The following is a 26417-nucleotide window of genomic DNA, read 5'->3' as shown; positions in this document are numbered from 1 at the left end:
GTCTGCATCCTCCTCCTCCTAGATTGCAGTGTTCTATTAGCTGCAGGCTCTGCAGTGGCAGGCAGCTGCATCTCCTACTTCATGTGTGATGGGCTCCATCCACTTCAATGCCTGGTTTTAAGAAGCAAGATCTGATTCCATGGTGATCAATTTTAGTTTCTGTTTCCCTAAAGAAGTCAAATACCAGGCCTAATTCTGCTGTGACTCAAAACCCAGCAGACAGTGGCTTTAGCCCCTCTTATCACTTCCTATGTGCGTTTTTGTTTTGCTTCATTTTTTGGTGTGTTTAAAAACTTCCCTGGTGGCGCAGAGATTAAAGCATCTGCCCGCAATGTGGGAGACCTGGGTTCGATCCCTGGGTCGGGAAGATCCTCTGCAGAAGGAAATGGCAACCCACTACAGTATTCTTGCCTGGAGAATCCCATGGATGGAGGAGCTTTGTGGGCTACAGTCCACAGGTCGCAAAGAGTCGGACACGACTTCACTTTCATTTTCACTTTGGTGTGTTTAGTTCCTGATGATGATTATTTTTTCTCTTTTTATTTACCTCTCAGTGCTATGTGTTTGGAATAGCAGGAATGCTTCAAAATGTGACCACATGGATCCCTGTTGATTACAAGTCCTGGAATAAGGTTGTGAGGTATCATAAGTCAGCTAAGCTCAGGACAGACAACATCTAATAACTAATTGGTCTAATATCTATTGCTTACTCCAGCACTGGAAGACAGGGCACTGTCCAAGGGGGTGGTGAAAATGCACGATTATTTACGGAGACATCACTGTTAAAGGGAGTTCAGTATTCGTGGTTGGATCACAGCAATAGGAATTTTAGCTGCAAACTGTATTCAGCGTTAGACTAGAAATATCATGTGGTTTGGACAGTCGATTCAAACCTCAAATGGTAATGGATTTAGGGGGACTTCACTGCTGGTTCAGATATAAAGAATCTGCCTACAATGCAGGAGGCCTGAGTTCGATCTTTGTGTCGGTAAGATCCTCTGGAGAAGGGAATAGCAACCCGCTCCAGTATTCTTGCCTGAAGAATCCCCATGGACAGAAAAGCCTGGCTGCCTACAGTCCATGGGGATGCAAAGAGTTGGGCATGATTGAGTGACTAACACTTACGGTAGGAGAAGAAATTCCAGGATGTCACTTGAGTGGCCTGTAAACTCACTTGAGAGAGCACTTCCAACACAGCAGGAAAAGTAAAGCATCAGGCAAGGCAAATAAAATGGCATTGCACTGTGGGGGCAGGATTGGGTGAGAAACTTCTCTTCATAATATCTACCTTTCCTTCTCATGTCAGCCAAGAAACCCAGGGGTAAGTGGGTTCATAGTGAGAGGTTCTAGTACCTCTAGCTGAGGAATATTGAGAAAGACAAAGTTTAACATCATGTCTTTCTAACTCTGACATTCTATTAATACAATCTATAAAACAGTCTAGTTTTCTTTGCCTCTTCTACTACTACTTTTGTAGTTGATACGGCAAGCTTATTAGTTATAATGTGCTTAAAATATTTATTATACCCATATGGAAATAGGGTTAGATTTGGTACTAGCATAATAAGGTATACTGTTTATTACCAGTACTTCAAAATAACATCTGTAAACAAAGGTAGGTTTTCTTGCTTATTTAATTTTCCAAGTAGCTTTTTGTAGTTTAGGACTTTCTAAGAAAACAAAGAAGCATTAACTGAAAAGAACTAAACTGTTAGTTTGACTAAACCACAGAGAAGTTGATAAACAAGTGAAGCATAGACTTCAACAAAATAGAAATAATGTTCAGCTGTCAGTGTGATTCTGGTGGTAATTAAAATTAGTAGGGACTAAGGGATACATGTAATTCTTAAAAGGAATTGCTACCATAACATTCTTATTTGGGGGGGTCATTTTTTGATCAAACTTTTCTTTCCACTTATCTGTTTATTCAAAAAATATTTATTGAGGACCACTCTAATAACAGTATTGGTCTTGGCTTATGTTCCACACACTTATAAAGCTGATACAAGCCATCTTTGAGCTGACTGTCTTCTGTATCCTTGTAGGATACTTATTTCCTTTGCTAGTTGCATGTTAAATCATTCCAAACCACTTTAGCCTCTTCACATGTATTTGAGCTGACAATGGCTTCACAGAGTATTCCTTCACAGAGTGAGTGAATTCTACTCATTCGCTTAAAGACTATCTAGTAAAGTCCAGTGACTTTGTGCTATATTTTCCTACTTTTGCAGTGAGCTCTTCTTTTATGAAAATGTATATGTGTTTCTCAGCTCAGATATACTGGGAAATATGAAAGCCATTCTAGATTTGGGTAAGAATAGGGTAACTTTCAGACTGGTTGCTACTTAGGAAAGCCTCCCATGTCTCACCTCAATCATTTGCTTGGAATTCCAATGCTCATTGACTTCTCCCTATATCAGGCTAATTTGGGTCATGGTCCACAAACTCAAGTGCTTATGGGATTTGGCAAATGAGAAACATGAATAAAGCAAGCAGTGCCCATGGCGGTGAGGAATGGTGAGAATGTGGTCATCTGCAAAGTGCATATGCTCCTAACGAGACAGCCGTCACTCAACTGCCACTGAATCCCATGTGGGAAATCTTTTATTGCTTGACCAGTTCATCTAATCTTTAAGCAAAAACAGGTTCTGAAATATAATAGAAAATTTTCAATTGAAAATATAATAGAATTTTAAAATCTCACCTGACTAGATAGAAATATTCATGTTCCTGAATTTCTATTTCATGACCCATTCTGTACTCCTAAAGCTGAAAAAAAGGATTAATTTCTACCTTACTGGGCTTGGCTGTTTTTAAAGTATAATGTCTATCTGTAGTTGTCATGTTCAATGTGAAATATTTTCTTCAGTTTGCAGTTACTGGCAAAACCAGCTTTATAATCAAATCTACAAGTAAAAAAAGACTAGTTATACTTTAGTAATTTCTTGCTATTTCTCATACATGTTAATGTTATAATGCTATTTTCTTTCCATTAATCATTACACAGTTTCTGGGAGAATCAACTTTTAAGATTTTAGCAAGTTTACTGGGGTTATAAAACCAAATTAGGAAGAAGTATTCTGGGTGGAAATGTTCCCCGAAAACTCCTTATAAACTAGGTAATCGAATTGCTGAACTTAATGCACAAAAAGTAAGATAACTTAAAAGGTTTGGATTCATTTCTCCTTTATACCAGAAAGTATTCAAAACTATAGTTTCTGCTTTCTCCAATCTTTGAATTCACTGCTGATTTCCTATGATTTTGAGCAGTGCTGGCATACAATGAGGTACTCAATTACATTTCTTGATGCATAAATGAATGAAATAAAAAGGAAATTTAGAGTCATCGAATAATGATAATGCTTGTAAAGCAAAACCCCATGAGGAAGACAGAAAATATGGTTGTAAGACATCTAGGTCACAGGAAAGAAGCTCACTGTACACCTAGGCACGAGTGTAGAGAGATGTGCCAAGAAACAGTCAGCTTCAATCACCTGGGAGACTGTCAGATAGGCGAGCTCCAAAATACATAATTAGAAACAACGGGACAAAGTTGGGCAAATGATAAATGCTTTTAAAATGTTTTTCAATCTTTCCTTTATAAGGATTGGATTATAATTGTTTCTCATTATCTGGGACAAAGATGGTGCTATGATTAGAATTGTGATAAGTACAAAATCAACTGATAAGACTTTAGGGCTGGGTTGGTAATAACTGTTGGTCTATAAGATTTTCTAAGTCATCATTATTTTTTTTTCAAGTGGTTGTATTTACCATACAATAACACAATAGAACTCAGCATCTTAATTAATTAATCAGATTAAGTTCATATACTGGTCAAGTAAAGTACCTCTTAGCTGAAAATATTTTCTTTATGGAAAGAGAGCAAATTTAAGGTCACTGAATCCAATCATAGTTTCAGATCAATCAATTGAATTACTCCCTTACTTGATAGATCAACCTGGTGATTTTGTAATGAGCTATGGACAAGAAATAATTATGGTTGCCAACTTATCATTTCAATATCAATGGTTGAATGAAAAATAGACTCTGTTCCCAGCTGGTTTCCTTGTGAGCAGAATAAGTTAAACATGACTATGTTTCTTAAGTAGAGTCAGAAACAACTTTAGATCAGAGTAAATAAAGGGTCCTACTTTATTAATTATGGAAAATTATTCACTCTCCTCCACAAGCATGGCAGAATCATCCTCTCCCACTCTAAGTCCTAAAATTTAGTGGGTCTCAATACTGTACTGTATTATGTGTCAGTTAATTCTCACAGCAACACTGCAAAGCCTGCACTCTTAATTAATGTTTATGAATTGAATTCTTGAGTAAATAAAATGGTTGATTTTTTAAGATTATTAAAAACAGTGGTTATCAGATTTCAATATTTGGAAATATTGACAATTATTTCAGTAAATTTATGTTGAACTTTATATAATTATGTTGACAAATATATTTATATTATATAAAGCCTTAATATATGTTAAAATGCAACATGGCACATGAAATGACAGTAATATACAATTAAGATATAGTATATAGATTAAAACAGACAATCTTCTAAGACATTTTCAGGAAAAGCTTTGCAAGTTTAATACCTAAAAATAGGAGCTGCTACCCCATGGTATATACTTCTAGTGATTTTTTTGGAGACTGAAAAGAAAAAAATTAAAATATGAACACTGTTTAGTTCATACAATAAATTTGGAGATGTCTGTGACATGCATTACAGTCTTTTCCACTATACCATGTTATGGTTTTAAAATGTGTACACACAAGCTACTGTAGGATCTAGTCATGATAATTAGGTGATTGTATGACCGGGACATTTAGTTTCTTTTTTTTTTTTTTTTCCAGTTTTATTTATTTATTTATTTACTTTACAATATTGTATTGGTTTTGCCATATATTGACATGAATCCGGCATGGCTGTACATGTGTTCCCCATCCTGAACCCCCTCCCACCTCCCTTCCCATCCCATCCCTCTGGGTCATCCCAGTGCACCAGCCCCGAGCACCCTGTATCATGCATCAAACCTGGACTGGCGATTTGTTTCACATATGATAATTTACATGTTTCAATGCCACTCTCCCATATTATCCCACCCTTTCCCTCTCCCACAGAGTCCAAAAGACTGTTCTATACATCTATATTTCTTTTACTGTCTCGCATACAGGGTTATCGTTACCATCTTTCTAAATTCCATATATATGCGTTAGTATACTGTATTGGTGTTTTTCTTTCTGGCTTACTTCACTCTGTATAATAGGCTCCAGTTTCATCCACCTCATTAGAACTGATTCAAATGTATTATTTTTAATGGCTGAGTACTACTCCATTGTGTATATGTACCACAGCTTTCTTATCCATTCATCTGCTGATGGACATCTAGGTTGCTTCCATGTCTTGGCTATTATAAACAGTGCTGTGATGAACATTGGGGTACACGTGTCTCTTTCAATCTTGGTTCCCTCGGGTGTGTGTGCCCAGCAGTGGGATTGCAGGATCAATCCAAGAAGAAGACATAACAATTATAAATATATATGCACCCAACATAGGAGCACCACAATATGTAAGACAAATGCTAACAAGTATGAAAGGGGAAATTAATAACACAATAATAGTGGGAGACTTTAATACCCCACTCACACCTATGGATAGATCAACTAAACAGAAAATTTACAAGGAAACACAACTTTAAATGATACAATAGACCAGTTAGACCTAATTGATATGTATAGGACATTTCACCCCAAAACAATGAATTTCACCTTTTTCTCAAGCGCACATGGAGCCTTCTCCAGCATAGATCACATCCTGGGCCATAAATCTAGCCTTGGTAAATTCAAAAAAATTGAAATTGTTCCAAGCATCTTTTCTGACCACAATGCAGTAAGATTAGATGTCAGTTACAGGAGAAAAACTATTAAAAATTCCAACATATGGAGGCTGAACAACACGCTGCTGAATAACCAACAAATCACAGAAGAAATAATAAAAGAAATTAAAATGTGCATAGAAACGAATGAAAATGAAAACACAACAACCCCAAACCTATGGGATACTATAAAAGCAGTGCTAAGGGGAAGGTTCATAGCAGTACAGGCTTACCTCAAGAAACAAGAAAAAAGTCAAATAAATAACCTAACCCTACACCTAAAGCAACTAGAAAAGGAAGAAATGAAGAACCCCAGGGTTAGTAGGAAAGAAATCTTAAAAATTAGGGCAGAAATAAATGAAACCATTAGCCAGACTCATCAAGAAACAAAGGGAGAAAAATCAAATCAACAAAATTAGAAATGGAGAGATCATAACAGACAACACAGAAATACAAAGGATCATAAGAGACTATTATCAGCAACTATATGCAAATAAAATGGACAACTTGGAAGAAATGAACAAATGTTTTAGAAAAGTACAACCTTCCAAAACTGAACCAGGATGAAATAGAAAATCTCAACAGACCCATCACAAGCATGGAAGTCGAAACTGTAATCAGAAATCTTCCAACAAACAAAAGCCCAGGACCAGACGGCTTCACAGCTGAATTCTACCAAAAATTTAGAGAAGAGCTAACACCTATCCCGCTCAAACTCTTCCAGAAAATTGCAGAGGAAGGTAAACTTCGAAACTCATTCTATGAGGTCACCATCACCCTAATACCAAAACCTGACAAAGATCCCACAAAAAAAGAAAACTACAGGCCAATATCACTGATGAACATAGATGCAAAAATCCTTAACAAACTTCTAGCAAACAGAATCCAACAACTTATTAAAAAGATCATGCATCATGACCAAGTGGGCTTTATCCCAGGGATGCAAGGATTCTTCAATATCTGCAAATCAGTCAATGTAATACACCACATTAATAAATTGAAAAATAAAAACCATATGATTATCTCAATAGATGCAGAGAAAGCCTTTGACAAAATTCAACATCCATTTATGATAAAAACCCTCTAGAAAGCAAGAATAGAAGGGACATTTAGTTCTGAAAGTTGAGGTAATTAAATGATTCAGTGGCACAAGGGAGAATGATTTTTGAACTCCTGTTAATTTGTTGTGAGAACTCTGCATGTCCATAAGATATTTCTTCACATTTCAAAGCTGAGAAACTTGATTCCCAAATCTTTGGTTGCTTTAATCACCTTAAACCTCTTCTCCCTGAATTGTGTAAAGTAATAAATAATGTGAGGTTATGGTGATAATACCTTCAAAGTGCCAGGAATTTTCAGGCTCAGCTCAGCTGTTATTCAAGATGCTTACTTTTGAAGACAAATGGGGGCAAAAATGTGAAATCCTGAGTTCATCCAATGCTTGGCTTTCATACTACATACCAAATCTAATTGTTACCATATTACTATATAATGTGAATGGCATCTGTGTAAAATATGAGTATAATCACATGATTTTCCACAGTTCTATGTGTGCTTTGGTGTCTGACAATGTATAAAATTAAGTTTAAGTCTTGGAATTATCACAAGAAAAATAATGCAACTACAAAAAGAAACATAGATGTATATTAACTTTTTAGACTGAAGAACTGTACATTTATTTTTCTTTGCTACTTCAAATATCAGATTTTGAGTAAATATTCTGAAAACAGTCATCAAATCCCATTTCTATTTAAAAATTAAATAAATTAGAGGAAATTACAACACACAAAAATGTTTTAAGCAATTTAAACTCTTGTCAGTGAAGGCAAGCATGAAGTGAACAGCAAAGTCTTATTTATAACAATGTCTTTGACTTTCATTTTTTTGGCATCATAATGTATTTTGATCATATAAAAGATACTTTGAATCTAAAACAGAAGTGACTAGCTCTAAAACCAAAATAGTAGTAACAGTGCTTTAATAATTGAGAAAGAGATTAGGAAGACCCTTGTAAATTTATCCTTAATCATAAACTGTGTGAAAATTACATAATTTGAAAGTCAGTGTATTTTTGGCAGGTTCTTTTCGTTATGTGTATGTCACAGATTGGAAATATCTAATTTGCATAGAAAAATCTAAGTAGCATGTCTTCTGGAAATAGAAATACTTAGAATGCCGAATTAGCCTCTTGACTATGTATAGAGAAACTGCTATAATAGATTCTGAGTTAAACTATATGTCTAGGCTAAGGTCCTGAATGGGCTAATGTCCATTAACAATCAACAAATTAGTGAATTGCCTTTATTGAAATTTCTTTTCTCAACCTAATGGTTTGTTTAACTGATGGCTGATGTGACCATTAGGAGCTATTAGCATGTTAAGAGGGTATTAAATAAAGCCAACAGTTGGCCTTCGAAACAAAAGGATAAACGCAGCACTATTTATTATTTTGCTAGGCTAAGCAAACATGGTTTAGATGCATTACTGCCTTCTAATAATGGCAGTCAGTCATCTGTTGAATAAATATTCTATGTATTGGGCTAAAACAGAAGAATCAGCAAATCTGTGATCTACTGAACTTCTAATTATTGATATGTTTTAGTTCATTTGTAGACTTTGAGCCATGTATATATAGACCCATCCAAAATTTTAATTGTGTTGGATTTTTCAATCAAACACTGTTATTAAAAGAAAACACATATTGCAACCAGATGTGGGTGAAATTGTCTTAAAATGAAGCTACTTTTACATGTGTTCCATTTAATATACTTTAAGGTAAAGGAGAATCAGACGGAAGTATTTATTTAAATGTTCAGCATCCTCATGTTGTTTTTTCTACTTCTACATTTAACTTCTCATTATTGGTTTTATATCTTAAAAAGCAGACTTAGCAGTGTCATATAGAGGTCTGAGGAGAAGCTCTTTCCGTTGGCCTGTTTTATTCTGATTTAAATGCTGTGCTTTTGAAGTTGTGTCTGATAATGTATCAGAAAGAAATAGGAATTCTTGTTCATATGCATTTTCCTTAGCCTGTGCCTCATAGGAAGAAATGGAGGATATACTGTTTCCAACAGACTCTATTACACCAGGAATATGGCTCCATTGCCCCAATTTGAGACTGAATTTTCATTAATTCACTCCATAAATGTTTACTTATCACCACCACATGCCAGATACTTTTCCAAGCACTAAGGTTACATATTGAGTTCAAAGGGAAGAAAAAAAAAAATCAAAATCCCTATGCTTGTGAATCTTACATTGTAGTAGGGGAAGAGACACAACAGACAATAAACCTGAATAAGAAGAATACTGAAGCTTGATAAGTGCTATAAAAGAAAGAATAAAATAAAGATATTAGAAGTGATGAGGGAGGGGGGAGCAAGTAGCCTTTTGAATAGTCATCCAGTTTCCCTCAATAAGAATGATATTAAAGTAAAGATTTAAAGAAATTAAGGGGGTTTGTTTTTCACATATGGGAGGAAAGAATGCTCCGGGTAGAAGGACCAGCTAGTGAAATGCTCTAAGGCATGTGCTTGCCCGACGTGTTCAAGGATTAGCGTAAACAACGCCAGGAAAGTGATTTGTGGGAAATAAGGTCAGACGGAAAAAGCAAGGAGAACCCTAATAATTCATTATAAGGCATGTTGCCGTTACTCTGAGCATGATCTCCTTATGTTTTAAGAGGACCACTCAGACTGGTTTTGGGACGAGTAGACTGTAAGAGTGTAGTATGAAAAGTGAGAGTCACGTCTGACTCTTTGTGGCCCCATGGACTGTAGCCCACAAGGCTCCTCTGTCCATGGAATTCTCTGGGCAAGGATACTGGAGTAGATGGCCATTTCCTTCTCCAGGGGATCTTCCCAATCCAGGGATCAAACCTAGGCAAATTCTTTACCATCTGAGCCACCATGGAAGCCCAGATGGTAAGAGGTGAGACTATAATGATAAGAGGGAAGCTCAGATGGTAAGAGGAATAAGGATCTATTAAATGAAGCCTGGTTGGGTGTCAATTGCAGTGATTCTGCAGAGAGATGTTGGTGATTTGGTTGTGGGAAAGGGCCTCACAAGGACATGAAACATAATGAAAAGTCATCTGATTCTGGATATATGTTGAAAGTAGAACCAAGAAGATTTTATGGAATGGGGTATATGAATGAAAAAGGATAGCTCCAAAGTTTTATCCCAAGTGGATGTAAAGATGATTGACATAACCTGATTTGGAAAGGGTTGTGGCTAAGAGTAAGAACAGGAGTTCAACTTTGAACATGTCAGAAGGTCACCAGATTTAGCAAATGGAAATGCGAGACAAGTCCATGGAAGTTCTCTTGGCCAAATTTGTATTTCTGTATTTAATCTGGTAACCTTAATGTGTTGACTCTGAAGTCTGTTGGACATCAAAATGGAGATGCTGCAAAGGTATTTGGAGCACAGCTATGAGCTGAAATTGCATTTTATGAGTTGTTAGCATGTAGGTGAAATTTAAAATTATGAGACTGAATGATATAGCAAAAGACATGAGTATGGATAAAGAAGGATGGCAGGTCTGTGCCCTTCTAGAGTGAGGCTTGAAACATTTCAGCTTTTATAGAGTTTGGGAAAAGGTAGAAGGAGTAGCAAAAAAGACCGAGAAAGAGAAACCAGAATAGTAGCAGGAAAATCAATACAATGTAGTGTGCTAGTAGCCAAAAAAGGAAAGTATTTCAAGGAGGAGGGAGCAAACCATTGTGATATGTGCTGAAAGGAGTAATCCAATATAGGGGAAAGTATTGATGTATTAGAGAAAGAGAGTAATTGCAGAAGCAATATCCTTGACTGGATAGTATTCATGAATTCAATTAGTTATACATAGAAATGAAGCTTGGCAGCAAGAGTAGAAGATAGGAGGACAGAAAATATGGTGACCAGTGCTGGTGGGTAAGCAGAGGTGGTGGGGAGAGCCTGCTGAAGTTCTCTTCTGATTGCCTCAGTGTTCTCAGTGAAGTAGGAAGCAAGGCCGTAGTTGCAATTCAGGATGAATAAAGACATATTTGGGATTCAAAGAGAAAGAAGAAGGCATGAGGCATGTTTAGGTGAGGAGAGTGTCTGGACAGGTCAAAAATACAGCATAATTGGGCAGCATTAAAAGTCCTCTTAATTTGTGGGCCTGATTTAAATTGAACTAGTTAATGTGGTTTTGTGTTATTTGTAGTACATCCACACCACAGTAGGGCATTGGACACTTTATGGTGAAAATGAAAGTTAGGATTTTAAAAAGTGAGTGTTACTTACCAAATTTTACCCAATTTAGGTGAAAATGCTTAAATGTAATAGTCTTCCATTTGAGAAGTTCCTTTACATGGAGGTGAGTAAAACTATAAAAGATTTATTGAGAAAGACTAAACCCCAAATAAAGAAGTGCTTTGTATACTTTACTATGTAAGATGTTATTAAAGGGAACCTGAGCTTAGTTTTCGGGCTTCCCAGGTGGCTCAGTGGTAAAGAATTTGCCTGCCAATGCAGGAGACGCAGGACACGGAGGTCTGATCTCTGGGTCAGGAAATTCCCCTGGAGTAGAAAATGGCAACCCACTCCAGTATTCTTTCCTGGAAAAGTCCATGAACAGAGGAGAATGGAGGGTTACATTCCCTGGGGTTACAAAGAGTCAGCCACGACTGAGCATGCACCCATGAGCTAGTTTCAGGTCCTCATAGGAAGTGGAAGGAATTCTAAACCAGTATTAAGAATTAACTTCCTAGTGAAGTTTACTGCCTCTTCCACATTTTATCCGTGGCATTCCGAAACAGGCTCTGGATTTCTTACTTAGAATCTCAATGGTAATTACAAAAATGCATTTTAGTTCTAGCCAGAAACATTATTTATTGGTGAAGTAAAATCTTAGGTTTTCTTAAAATTATTTTTAATTGGAGGATAATTTCTTTACAGTATTTTGTTGGCTTCTGCCATACAACACTGTGAATCAGTCATAGATATACATATATCCCGTCCCTCTGAGTAATATTCCATTGTATATATGTACCACAACTTCTTTATCAGTTGGTCTCTCAGTGGACATCTAGGTTGCTTTCTTGTCCTAACTATTGTAAATAGTGTTGCTATGAACACTGGGATACATGTGTCTTTTTCAGTTACGGTTGGCTCACAGTATGTGCCCAGCAGGGTGATTGCTAGCTCATAGTAGGTAGTTTTATTCCTAGTTTTTAAAGGAATCTCCATTCTGTCCTTAATAGTGGTTGTATCAATTTACATTTTCACCAACCCTTTTCTCCACACTCTCCACAGCAATTATTGTTTGTAGATTTTTGGAAGATATCCGTTTTGACCAGTGAGAGATGATACCTCATTGTAGTTTTGATTTGCATTTCATTAATAATAAGTGATATTGAGCCTCTTTTCCTGTGTTTGTTGGCCATCTGTATGTCTTGTGTGGAGAAATGTCTGTTTAAGTCTTCCTCCCACTTTTTGATTGGGTTGTTTGTTTTTCTAGTATTGAGCTATAGGAGCTGTATGTATATTTTGGAGAATAATCCTTTGTTATTTCATTTGCAATTATTTTCTCCCATTCTGAGGGTTGTCTTTTCATCTTATTTATAGTTTCCTTTTCTGTGTAAAAGCTTTTAATTTTAATCAGGTCCCACTTGTTTATTTTTGTTTTTATTTCCATTATTTAGGACGTGGGTCAGAGGATGTTGCTGTGATTTGTGTCAAAGAGTGTTTTGCTTATGTTTTCCTCTAAGAGTTTTATAGTTTATGGCCTTACATTTAGGTCATTAATCCACTTTGAGTTTATTTTGGTGAATTGTGTTAGAAAGTGTTCTTTTATGCACAGCTGTCCAATTTTCCCAGCATCATTTATTGAAGATGCTGTCTTTTCTCCACTGTATACTCTTGCCTCCTTTGTCAAAGATAAGGTGCCCATGAGTGCATGGGGTTATTGCTTGGCTTTCCTGAAGTGGCAACCCACTCCAGTATTCTTGCCTGGAAAATCCCATGGACGGAGGAACCTGGTTAGGCTACAGTCCATGGGGTCGCAAAGAGTCGGACACGACTGAGCAACTTCACTCACTTCACTCAAAGATGCCACCAGAAAATAACTAGAGCTAATCCATGAATTTAGTAAACTTGTAGGTTACAAAATTAATATGCAGAAATCACAGGCACTCCTATACACTAACATTGAAAAATCAGAAAGATAAATTAGGGAAACAATCCCATGTACCACTGCAGCAAAGGGAATAACAATGAAAAATCAGAAAGAGAAATTAGGAAAACAATCCCATGTATCACTGCAGCAAAAAGAATAAAATACCTAAGTAGACAAAGATCTTACACAGGAAACTTCAGTGTCTTATAGTAATTAGAGTTATAGGACTAGAGAGCTCTTCAAGAAAATTAGAGATACCAAGGAACATTTCATGCAAAGATGGGCACAATAAAGGACAGAAATGGTATGAACCTAACAGAAGCTGAAGATATTAAGAAGAGGAGGGAAGAATACACAGAAGAACTATACAAAAAAGATATTCACAACCCAGATAATCACAATGGTGTGATCACTCACCTAGAGCCAGACATCCTGGAATGTGAAGTCAAGTGGGCCTTAGGAAGCATCCCTATGAACAAAGCTAGTGGAGGTGATGGAATTCCAGTGGAGCTATTTCAAATCCTGAAAGATGATGCTGTAAAAGTGCTTCACTCAATATGCCAGTTTGGAAAACTCAGCAGTGGCCACTGGACTTGGAAAAGGTCAGTTTTCATTCCAATCGCAAAGAAAGGCAATGACAAAGAATGTTCACACTACTGCACAACTGCACTCATCTCACACTCTAGCAAAGTAAGGCACAAAATTCTCCAAGCTAGGCTTCAGCAATACATGAACCATGAACTTCCAGATGTTCAAGCTGGTTTTAGTAAAGGAAGAGGAACCAGAGATCAAATTGCCATCATCTGCTGGATCATCAAAAAAGCAAGAGAGTTCCAGAAAAATATATACTTCTGCTTTATTGATTATGTCAAAGCTTTTGACTGTGTGGATCACAACAAACTGTGGAAAATTCTTCAAGAGATGGGAATACCAGACCACCTGACCTGCCTCTTGAGAAATCTGTATGCAGGTCAGGAAGCAACAGTTAGAACTGGACATGGAACAACAGACTGGCTCCAAGTTGGGAAAGGAGTATATCAAGGCTGTATATGTCACCTTGCTTATTTAACTCATATGCAGAGTACATCATGCAAAATTCATGGCTGGATGAAGCACAAGCTGGAATCAAGATTGCTGGGAGAAATATCAATAACCTCAGATATGCAGATGATACCACACTTATGGTAGGAAGAGAAGAGGAACTAAAGAGCCTCTTGATGAAGGTGAAAGAGGAGAGTGAAAAAGCTGGCTTAAAATTCAGCATTCAGAAAACTAAGATCATGGCATCTGGCCCCATAACTTCATGGCAAATGAATGGGGAAACAATGGAAACAGTGATAGACTTTATTTTCTTGGGCTCCAAAATCACCTCAGATGGTGACTGCAGTCATTAAATTAAAAGACTCTTGATACTTGGACAAAAAGCTATGACCAACCTAGACAACATATTAAAAAGCAGAGACCTTACTTTACCAATGAAGGTTTGTATAGTCAAAACTATTGTTTTTCCAGTAGTTGTATATTAATGTGGGAGTTGGACCTGAAAGAAATTGAGCACAGAAGAATTGATGCTTTTGAGATGTGGTGTTGGAGAAGACACTCAAGAGTCCCTTGGACTCCAAGGAGATCCAACCAGTCCATCCGGAAGGAAATCAGTTCTGAATATTCATTGGAAGGACTGATGCTGAAGTTGAAGCTTCCATACTTTGGCCACCTGATATGAAGAACTGACTCATAGGAAAAGACCCTGATGCTGGGAAAGAATGAAGGCAGGAAGAGAAGGGGATGACAGAGGATGAGATAGTCAGATGGCATCAGTGACTCAATGGACATGAGTTTGGGCAAGCTCCGGGAATTGGTGATATACAAGGGAGCCTGCAGTCCATGGTGTCGCAGAGAGTCAGACATGACTCAGAAACTGAATTGATGAAAGAAATTAAATTCAAGACAAACAGATCGAGATATATCTTTTGTTCTTGGACTTGAAGAATCACTATTGTAAAAATCTATACTACCTAAAGCTATCTACAGTTTGAATGCAGTCCCTATCAAATTGTCAATGCATTTTTCAAAGGACTAGAACAAACAATTTTATAATTTGTATGGAAACACAAAAGACTGAATAGCCACAGCAATCTTGAGAAAGAAAAATAGAAGTGGAAGAATTGGCTTTCCTGATTTCAGACTGTAGTACAAAGCTACAGTAATCAAGACAGTATGGTCTTGGCCCCCAAACAGAAATATCAGTCAGTGGAACAATCATTAGTTCTTAATCCATTAATTGCTAATGAGTATCTTGCTTTCTTCCAGCAGCTCAAGTTCTGAAAATACATCTGCCTTTCTACGTATGAGAGTAGCTGTGTGACACTGTAGCTGTCTGATTCTCAAACAAGCAGAGTGCTCTGCTTTGTGTCCATGATCCCTATCAGGTACATTTTTGGTGGTATGAAGAAATTTCCCTAAAGAACTGTTTTCTCTGATAACTGTAGTGAAGAAAGGGCTATTTGAAATTTATTTCACTGGAAAAAAAAATCACTTCTTTATTGTAAATACCTGTAATCATAGTTATCTTAGTTAAGGTTTAAGTCATGTAGAATTTAAAAAGTAGATTTTATTTAATCTGGGGTGAAATTGCCAAATAAACATGAAAGAAATCTTATATCCTTAGGGTGACCATTTTTGTGCAATATGCTTTTGACACAGCATATAAAAAGTAACAAAAAACTTCGGGAGAAATATGACATCCTGAAGTTTAAATAATTTACTATGTTCTTCCAGATCTCTAATTATTAAAACAACTAGATTATTTTAAGGTAATTAATTGAAAATAATTTTTAAATGCTCAAGTAAAAATTCAGATTACAGTGTATTTTACCAATTAAAAAATAATCTGTGGTGAGGTGGTTTTTAAAAAGTCTCCAAATAATTTTAGCTCAGATAACAAACAAAGAAAAATAACTATTTTTGAACTTAAGTGTCTAATGCTGCTAAGTCACTTCAGTTGTGTCCGACTCTGTGCGACCCCATAGATGGCAGCCCACTAGGCTCCTCTGTCCCTGGGATTCTCCAGGCAAGGATACTGGAGTGGGTTGCCATTTCCTTCTCCAATGCATGAAAGTGAAAAGTGAAAATGAAGTCTCTCAGTCGTGCCTGACTCTGAGCGACACCAAGGACCACAGCCTACCAGGCTCCTCCGTCCATGGGATTTTCCAGGCAAGAGTACTGGAGTGGGGTGCCATTGCCTTCTCCATAAGTGTCTAATATTCAAGTACTGTTTTGAAAATATTTGGTAAACATGTTTCATGGCATCCAGTGTAGTTATGAGGGATAGAACAACTTAGAAGTGAAAATGCCTACTGGAGACAGACTGCTTGGGTTTGTTTTCCTGCTCCACCCTTTACTTGTGGTGTAAGAGTGGAGAAGTTACTTAACTTTTCTGTGCCTCAGCTTGTTTTTTCAGTCTGAAAAATTAAGATGTAATAGTCTTAGGAGTCGGACACAACTTAGTGAGTAATTAGCAAACAACAAGTATATCCCTCACAGCCATAGAACTGTTTGTGAGAATCAACTACATTGTATTTGAAATGTTTGGAGTGGTAAACAGTATATGATGAAAGTATTAGCTATTATTTTTTTGAAATAAAAATATTAAAGTTTATGTAAAATGTTGCCATGTCAAATTAAAAAAAAGCAGGATACATGATGAAGTATGTTATATGATTAAATCAACTTTTCAGATATGACTAAGACAAGTGGCAGATAGAAAACATCTGCAAGAAAAGTTATAGTTTGGTGGCTCAGACGGTAAAAAATCTGCATGCAGTATGGGGGAACTGAGTTAGATCCCTGGCTTGGGAAGATCCCCTGGAAGAGGGCATGGCAACACATTCCAGCATTCTTGCTTGGAGAATCCCCATGGACAGAGGAACCTAGTGGGCTACAGTCCATGGGGTTGCAAAGATTCAGACAGGACTGAGGGACTAAGCACAAGAGTTGATAATGCAACCTGAGTGAGTGTTTGTTTTACATAGTCTCTTCAATATTCACAGCCCCAACCCACAATTTGCAAATAGTAGGAAACACCTTCCCATTCTTTTAATGTAGACTCCACCTAATTAGGTGCACAGCCTCACAGAGGAGGCCCTGGGGCTGGCAGGGCAAGACTCCCTCCAGTCCAGTGGTGTATTGCCCCTGAATGCCCTTGCTTGCATGTAGCAAGCTCAATTCTAATGTGTCACAGACTCTAGTCACTGGAGAATAATCAAAAGTATGAATTTTAAACTGAAAAAAAAAAAAGGCCAAAGTCAAACATATTTCTTGATCTATGTCTGCTGGTGTTGCCAAAATTTTCACTGTTTCTATAATCACATCAGTGGATCCTCTCTGAGCCCAGCTATTTGAAAGTTCTAAGAGAAAAGACCAGTTTTTAAAAATCATCTCTCTCTGGATCTGAAATATAAAAAATATACAATCACTTTCCCTTTAAAATTTTCCTATTCACAGGGATTGATGATATGAACTTCATCCCTAATTTTAAAGTTGCTTTTATTAAATTGTTCGCTCAGTTGTCTCTGATTCTTTGAGGCTCCCTGGACTGTAGCCCACCAGGCTCCTCTGTTCATAGGGTTCTCCAGGCAAGAATACTGGAGTGGGTTGCCATTTCCTACTTCAGAGGATCTTCCCAACCCAGATATTGAAGCTGCATCTCTTAGATCTCCTGCATCAGCAGGCAGATTCTTTACTACAGTTGCTTTTATTAAGTAGGTTCAGTTATCATTCAAAAAATGTAAATGCCTGTTCACCTTCAGTTGTCCCACAGCTCAGGTTTGGTTTGTTGCTCTTATATGAACTTGGCGAATGGACCTAGTGTTGAGATAAATGAATGGGCATTTTCTAATTACAGAGCCGCTTATTGTCAAGGATAATATCTAAAACTGGAATTGGGGCAGTTTGCTTGGGAGTAAAGAGAAAAGCATAAAAAAAAAACAAAAAACCCAGTAACTATATTTTTTATTTTTTTCAATTATACATTTTTTTAATGTCATGAAAGCATTTCAAAAAAAGACCTTTCTTTTTCAACAAAGAAATCATAAAATGTTTTCTTTATGAAACAATGCCTGCACAGGTATTCTGTGGTCACATGATTGTGTCCAGGGTAACTGCTAACTTAATATTAGAAGAGTGAGTATGGTACAGTTATCCAAATTGGATGTTATCTGATTATTCAGTTTTTATTTCCCCACTTTTCCATCAGTTTATTAGTAAGGGATGAAAATGAAGGTGCTTATGTTGAAATTTTTGTCTATGACTTTGCAATAAACTGTTTAAGAGAATATTTGTCATGAGAGCTTTTGTCCTTATGAAAAGAATTATTACTGTAACAATTTCTTTCATAGCTTCCTGAACATACTAGCTTTGCTTGGTATTTGCTTTTTTTCCTAACATTATTTCCCTAGTTGAAAATAAATACAAAATAAACAGCAAGTAATAAGTCATTAGCAAAAAAAAAAAAAACATAAAGCAAGAAATGCACATTAAAATGATATATAAGATAACCACATTTATTTGAGTGCATTCCAATATCAAGTGGCAAATTTCAACAATGCAAAAATCACAATTATGTTTGCACCAACATAATAATATAAAGATCACTAATTATTAGTCTGATTCTAGCACTCTGAAAGAGATTGCACTTCTAATTTCTGTATTCACTTAGCAGTCATGCTGCAGTGAAATTCATAATTAGTAAGATATATTCTTTAGGAGGTACTTGTGTTGAGCCTTTTCCAAAATTTTTCTAAAACTTAGGTAATATTCAGTGAAACAAATACTTTTAAACATCAGCAATCTGTAATTCCCTTTGTACAACATCACACAGAAAATAGGAACATGGTATTGGAGCCAAGTCAGGGAAACCAAAAGAAAATTGATGTAGCTATGAAATCAAGGGTGTTCTGTTGTGGTGGGAGGTGAGATTGGAAAGAAAGATTGGGTCTAGATTGTAAAGGGCCTGTGTGCTTTGATAAGAAGTTTGGGAGCAGTGAATGGTTTTGAGTGGCAAATTAGCAATGAAATACATGCTTAGGGAACATCTCTGAAAGCAAGTCTGGTTGAATGTAAAAAGACTTTCTCGGAAACAGGAGACCTCCTTTTACTGATTCAAGTACAATGAAGGGCCAGACTTACAGGTAGAGAAAGTAAGAAAGGAAGAAGTTGATCTAAAACTGAGCTTTGGTTATTTCATTCTATTTCCTTCAGTCTCTTCAGAATTTTCTTTGCATCATTTCTCTCAAGGAGTTTTGTTAAAGTACTGCATTGAAAATACAACTAAATAAATATCTGATGTTGAAGAGTAAAGTGTACGAGGAGGAGTCAAGATACATTTTCCAACAACAGAAGTAACAGACTTGATAGAAAACTCTCCAGTTTGCACTCAGGAGTCTGATGGTTCAATCTTATCTAAGTGATTGATAACGATATGAAAGAGGAACAGGCATGACATTCTTGAGGAATTCAGTTTGATACATCATGCCACCTCTTCTCCCCTATAGGATGACAGGAGCATTGCTCACAAGAATCCCCTTGTACACCCAAGGTAATCTAAACCCGGTCTTTTTCCTGTCTTTCCCATTTTAGAGACATTCGCCAAGTGGCCTAGGACTAGAAATTTAACAAAGATAATGTTTTGCATGTTGACTATGTTCAGTCCTCTTTGGACAATCAAGCTAATTGTAACTATTGATTCAGCAGCCTTGTTACTGTTACAGAAGAAAATTAGATTCGGCAGACACATTAATTTTTGGAGTTTTGCTCAATTCCTCATGAGCTTTCGGGTGCTTGTAAATTTATTTTTAAGATATTTAATATATTCTATGCATAATTATATAGTTCATAAACTTATTTTTCTCCTCTTTTACTTGGCAGTAATATATAGAGCTCACTGAACATCTTGCTTAATATAGGGTAAATGAATTTTCTCATTTCCCCTCTGCTTCCTCTGTATTTCTGCGTCCACCTCACTCTAAGTCATTTGTTTTCATCTTGGCAGTTGTTCCACCCGGTCTCTCTGGACTACCCAGGAGACTCCTCAGAGCATACTGAGCTCTGTCAAGCACATAGAACTGCTGCTAGTTTCTTTTAAAAAGGCCTGTCTCCTCCCTTGGGGGGCAGCTGAAGTGGGGTGGTATCAGCTAGCTGACAGACAATAAAGCAAAGCCCTCTGCCACTCTCCTCTGATGATCTGCATGAGTACCTGCCTGTAGAGTGATAATTAGTGATATATATGTATCCCTTCCTGAGGTTACTTCTCCATACTCAAGCCTCCAGTGGATTTATTTCCACGATATAAGAAATTCCACTTTGCAAATACATCAAATTAGCTATGACTTGGCCATGTATAGCTAATTCCGTCTATAAGGTCTTGACTCTGACACTTAAAACCAATATGAGCTGTTAAAAGACCTCAAGTTGGATGTTTATAGCTTTCTATACATTGTAAGGAGTACAAAAATGGGATACAGTTAATCAAAACAAATCTAACAAATGAACAGTTTCAAATTTCATTCATATCTGTGTGTGTGCTTAGTTGCTCAGTCGTGTCCGACACTTTGCAATCCCATGGACTGTAGCACACCAGGCTTCTCTGCCCTTGGGATTCTCTAGGCAAGAATACTGGAGTGGTAGCCATTCCCTTCTCCAGGTGATCTTGACCCAGGGATCTAACTCAGGACTCCTGCATTGCAGGTAGATTCTTTACTGTTTGAGCCACCAGAAAAACCAGATTTGTTTTGTAATTTCTTTGGGACCAAATTGTTTCTCTCCTTTTTGTTGATCTTTTAATGGAATTTAAACATCCTTAAAGAAAGCTGATCACCAAAGAATTGATGCTTTTGAACTGTGGTGTTGGAGAAGACTCTTGAGAGTCCTTCGGACTGCAAGGAGATCAAACCAGTCAATCCTATGGGAAATCAGTCCTAAATATTCATTGGAAGGACTGTGCTGAAGCTGAAACTCTGATACTTTGGCCACCTGATGTGAAGAACTGACTCATTGGAAAAGACCCTGATGCTGGGAAAGATTGAAAGCAGGAGGAGAAGGGGTCAACAGAAGATGAGCTGGTCGGATGGCATCACTGACTCGGACATGAGTTTGAGCAGGCTCCAGGAGTTGGTGATGGACAGGGAAGCCTAGTGTGCTGCAGTCCATGGGGTTGCAAAGAGTCAGACAGGACTGAGCAACTGAATTGACTGAAACATTCTTAGATACAATCTGGTGGTAATATGTCAAAGCAAATTTTATGTTAAAAATCCCCTCAAAAATGGGAGATGTATATAGGTAATGCAGTGGATAACAGGTAGTAGAGGGAAACAATTACCTTAGTCCATGGCCAAACATGTCAGTTAAATTCTAACCAGACCAGAACCTCCTTAGATTCATGCAGGTGCCGCCGCTGCTCTGGGTCTTGTGTTTCAGAAAGCCCTGCTTGTTACAAACACAAATTCATTGCAAATAAAACACATTGTCCATCTGTCCCTTGGGATCTGGCACTTGGGACCTGTAACCTTAAATATTTGCTTCTGTGACTAATGTCATTTAGGCCTCAAAGAAATGAATGCTGCTTCTACATCTCTTTCCCTACGGTCTGGAAATGAAAGGTAACTGCATGCCAGTGTCATGGAGGTTTATGGCATGTACAGCTACTGACATCAGACACACTCAATGCTTTGGAATATAGGGAGCATTTGAGTGACTAAAGCTCAAGTGTGAAACCCAGTGAGTTTCCCACAAAGTGAACATAGCTGTGTGATTCAGCACTTTCCAATCATAGGCACTGCCAAGAGAAACTGCTAACTTAACTTCTAACACTGCAGACTGTTGTCCTATATTACTTCATGTAAATAGGAAAGGCAGAGGGACCAGAGATCAAATTGTCAACATCCATTGGATCATAGAGAAAGCAAGGGAATTTCAGAAAAACATCCCACTTCTGTTTCACTGACTATGCTAAAGCCTTTGTGTGCCTCACAAACTGTGGAAAATTCTTAAAGAGATGGGAATATCAGACCACCTTAACTGTCTTATAAGAAAGCTGTATGCAGGTTAAGAAGCAACAGGTAGAATCAGACATGAACAATGGACTGGATAAAAAGTGAGAAAGGAGTTCATCAAGGGTATTTGTTGTCACCCAGCTTATTTAACTTATATGCAGAGTACATCACGTGAAGTGTCAGACTGGATGAATCACAAGCTGAAATCAAGATTGCAGGGAGAAATATTAAAAGCTCAGATACGCACATGATACAACTCTAATGGAAGAAAGTGAAGAGGAACTAAAGAGCCTCTTTACAAGGGTGAAAGAGGAGGGTGAAAAAGGTGGCTGAAAACTCAACATTCAAAAACTAAGGTCATGGCATCTGGCCCCATCACTTAATGGCAAATAGAAGGGGAAAGAGTGGAAGTGGTGACAGGTTTTATTTTCTTGGGTTCCAAAATGATTGTGGACAGTGACTGAAGCCACAAAATTAAAAGACACTTGCTCCTTAGAAAGCTATGACAAAGCTAGTGCAGGCATGCTTAGTTGCTTCAGTCATGTCTGACTCTCTGCGTCCCCATGGACTCTTTGTGTCCAGGAACCCCATGGACCAGGCTCCTCTGTCCATGGGGTTCTTCAGGCAGGAATACTGGAGCGGGCTGCCATGACCACCTCCAGGGATGACAAACCTAGGCAGCGTATTAAAAAAGCAGAGACATGACTTTGCTGACAAAAGTCCGAATAGTCAAAGCTATGGTTTTTCCAGTAGTCATGCATGGATATGAGAAATGGACCATAAAGAAGGCTGAGTACTGAAGAACTGATGCCTTTGAATTGTGGTGCTAGAGAAGACTCTTACAAGTTCCTTGGACAGCAAGGAGATTAAACCACTCAATCCTAAAGGAAATCAACCCTGAATATTCTTTGGAAGGACTAATGCTGAAGCTGAACCTCCAATATTTTGATCACCTGTTGTGAAGAGCCAACTCTTTGGAACAGACCCTGATTCTGGGAAAGATTGAGGGCAGGAAGAGAAGGGGGCAACAGAGTATGAGATGGTTGGATGGCATCACTGAATCAATGGACATTCATTTTAGCAAACTCCATGAGATAGTGAAGGACAGGGAAGCTTGGCATGCTGCAATCTATGGGTTCACAAATTGCCAGACATGGTGTAGCGACTGAACAACAAAAATAGGGTCCTGTAGTACTCTGGTAACTGGACTATTTTTGTTCAGTATTTGTGAGATCCATTGATGCATATATTTGTAATTTGTATATTTGTAATTCATTCATTGCTGTATAGTATTTTATTGTGTGGAAAAAGCCCACACTTTATTTAGCCTCTATTATAGATGGATATTTGTGTTACTTTCAGTTTGAAAATATTACTGAATAGAGCTGCTATGCATACTCATATTCATGACTATTAGTAAATCTATATAGTTATTTCTCTTGGGTGTATACCAGGAAGTGGAATTTCTGGATAATGTATACATAGGTGATGGACATTTGTTTGTTTTTCCCCCAGTTTTCTGGCTATTACAAATATATTGCTCTGAATATTCATATACAAGTCTTGGTGTGTACGAAAGCTTTCTTTGTACTTGATTAAATACTCAGGCAGTGGTATGACTGGATTATACAGTGTGTATGGGTTTAATGTTTAAAGCCAGTCTGCTTTTGCAAGTGGTTTATTTCTCTGGATAGCTCTCTTTTTTCCAGTACTCTAGTGGCAGACTCTAGCGGCTTTGTTTTCCTGAACTTCCAACTCTTATCTTCTTAACTTGTGGAGTTTCCTGGACACTACCTGGATTCTTCGCATGCTGTTACCCTGTACTTTGTTAAGGCATTAAGTTGGAGCAATCACAGGACTCCTGTTCATTTCTTGTCCTTTAGGGATCATTGTCCTTTGTTGCCTCATGCCTATTCTCTTAAAAACTGTTCATATATTGTTCGTTGCTTCAAGTGGAAAGACATTTTTTTCTCTGTTACTCTGTCTTGTCTAGATGTTTGGTATTTGCTATTTTGATATTATATAGAATCTTTATGTAAATTCTATATTTGTTGCTGATTGTGATAGGTTAATTACATCTATACCCCTTAGTTTTCCACCCCTTTTGTATTTATATTCTTTGCAATATAATTCTTTAATCTTTCCATCAAGAGGAAACATCCACTCCTCCACTCATGGAATCTAGATGGCCTTGTGACTTGCTTTGACTGAATAATTTTCTAGTGATACTTGGCAAAGAAGTCTAAGATGGCCAGCTGCTACTGAATAATCAGCTTGAACAGAGTTGAGTCATCCTAGCTATGGCCATCTCAAGCCAGCCAATGCTAAGTGGCACAGAAGTTGACCAGAGAGTATGTGTGAGCTGAGCCAAGACTTGAAGAGACCAGAAGCTGAGACCTGCACCTGCTTAGCTTATCCCAGACCAAATTGTTGATGTTCACAATTGCAACTGAACAGATAAATTTTTAATCAATAAGTTTTAGGAGTGGTTTTTACACAGCAAACATTGGTATATTGGTATATGGAAATACAATTAATTTTGTTTACTGACTTTGTATAGAATGATCATTAACTATTCTTGTAGTTTGTCTTGGATTCTTTTGATTTACTATAATCACAGAATAGTCATATGTAGAATAATGGGTTTTATTTCAGCACTTGCACCTTTCATTTCCTTTTCTTATTTTATTGTAGTTACTTGACCCTCCAGTATAATGTTGAACAGAATGGTGATACATTTTTTCATTCCTAATCGCAGGAGGGAGCGCTTATAACAAACTTCCTTTGTATGTGAAGTTTCAAAGTACCTGTAGAATTTGACAGGTCTCTTGAGGGATATGCATTCTTTGTACTTAACACTTCTCAAGTCTCACTTTCTTTGTCACTTCAGAACCAGAGACCACCAAAATTCTGCGAACCTTTCCGTCCCCCAGTGAGACCCTTTGTCTGAACCAAGCTTCTACTGTTGATTCTGACTGCATCAAGCCAGAAGTGTTCCAGGGCAGAAATGGCTGCAGATCTGTCAGGTACCTCTCCGGGATTCCTACTTCTTCAGGATTTTGGACTCTCTAGTCCTCTTTGTTTCCATAAATCTCTGATGCCTATAAATAGAAACTCTTTTTATTTTATCTGATTTTTCTACTTTTCTTGACTGGAACTTTTCGGTCAGACACAAACTGTATCATCTGTATTAGTGTTCTCCAGAGAAGCAGAATCAATATATAGCATGCAATATATATATATATATATATATATATATTTTATGTGTGTGTGTGTATGTATACTAAATCACTTCAGTCGTGTCCAGCTCTTTTTGACCCAGTGAACTGTAGCCTGCCAGGCTCCTATGTCCATGGGGATTCTCTAGGCAAGAATACTGGAGTAGGTTGCCATGCTCTGCTCCAGAGATCTTCCTAACCCAGGGAAGAAACCCAGATCTCTTCTGTCTCCTGAATTGGCAGGCAGATACTTTACTACTAGCACCACCTGGGAAGCCCGTGTGTGTGTGTGTATAAAATGTATGTATATGTATATGTATATACATTCCCTGGTGGCTCAGTTGATAAAGGATCCACCTGCAATGCGGAAGACCTGGGTCGGGAAGATCCCTTGGAGGAGGGCATGGCAACCCACTCCAGTATTCTTGCCTGGAGAATCCTCATGGACAGAGGAGTCTGACGGGCTACAGCCCATTGGATTGGAGTCGGACATGACTGAGCGACACCCACACACACACATATATATGTGGGGGGATGTGAGTACGTGTATAGTGTATATACACAGAGAGAGAGAGAATGATTATAAGAAAGTAGCTCATGTGATTATGGAGACTGAGAAATCCTACAATCTGCTGTTTGCTTACAAGCTGGAGACCTAAGAAAGCCTGTGGTATAATTCCAGTCCTGAGAATTAAAGGAGAATCAGAGGAACTGGTAGTGTAAATTCCAATCCAAGGGTAAGAGAAGAGCTATGTCCCAGCTCAGGCAGACAGGTAGGAAGGGGACTAATCCTTCCTTCTCTGATTTTTGTTCTGTTTTGGCCTTCAACATTTGGATGGTGCCCACCCACGTTGAGAAGGGCAATCTATTTTTAGTGAGTCCACCAACTTAAATGCTAATCTCATCTGAAACACCTTTATGGATATACCCAGAAGTAACCTTTTATTTAGGTACCCCATGGCCCAGTCAAATTGACACATAAAATAAACCATCGTACCATCCTAAGAAACTTAAATGAATTAGCCTGCTATATATAACAGTTACACATGAAAGCTAAGTAACATTTTACATTATAAAATATTCATACTGAAATTAAATTTGTATATATGCAACTCTTAAAGCATTA

At 37.6% G+C, this 26417-nt stretch overlaps 1 protein-coding gene across 32 annotated transcripts in view; it reads left to right on the top strand.

Annotated features, from left to right (window-relative positions):
- LOC147365801 (uncharacterized) overlaps positions 1–26417 on the top strand; it is an 856584-nt gene that overhangs the window by 248997 nt on the left and 581170 nt on the right. For 30 of the 32 annotated variants that reach the window (XR_015132780.1, XR_015132770.1, XR_015132771.1 and 27 more), the window contains one exon: positions 24964–25099. Coding sequence is in view for 6 of the 32 variants with exons in the window: in XM_086317214.1 (XP_086173340.1) it covers positions 24964–25099 (136 nt within the window). In the remaining 26 variants the exon portion in view is untranslated. Of the gene's footprint in view, positions 1–15336; positions 15456–24963; positions 25100–26417 lie in introns of all 32 variants that reach the window. The other 2 variants (XR_015132795.1, XR_015132794.1) reach the window with 2 other exon arrangements.

The sequence above is a fragment of the Bos grunniens genome, chromosome 9 (genome assembly GCF_055505025.1).
Source record: "Bos grunniens cultivar Pamir isolate PY7600 chromosome 9, Bosgru_T2T1.0, whole genome shotgun sequence".
In the NCBI taxonomy this organism is placed as follows: domain Eukaryota; kingdom Metazoa; phylum Chordata; class Mammalia; order Artiodactyla; family Bovidae; genus Bos; species Bos grunniens.
The sequence above is the reverse complement of the archived record's forward strand: the minus strand, read 5'-3'. Positions and strand labels throughout refer to the sequence as shown.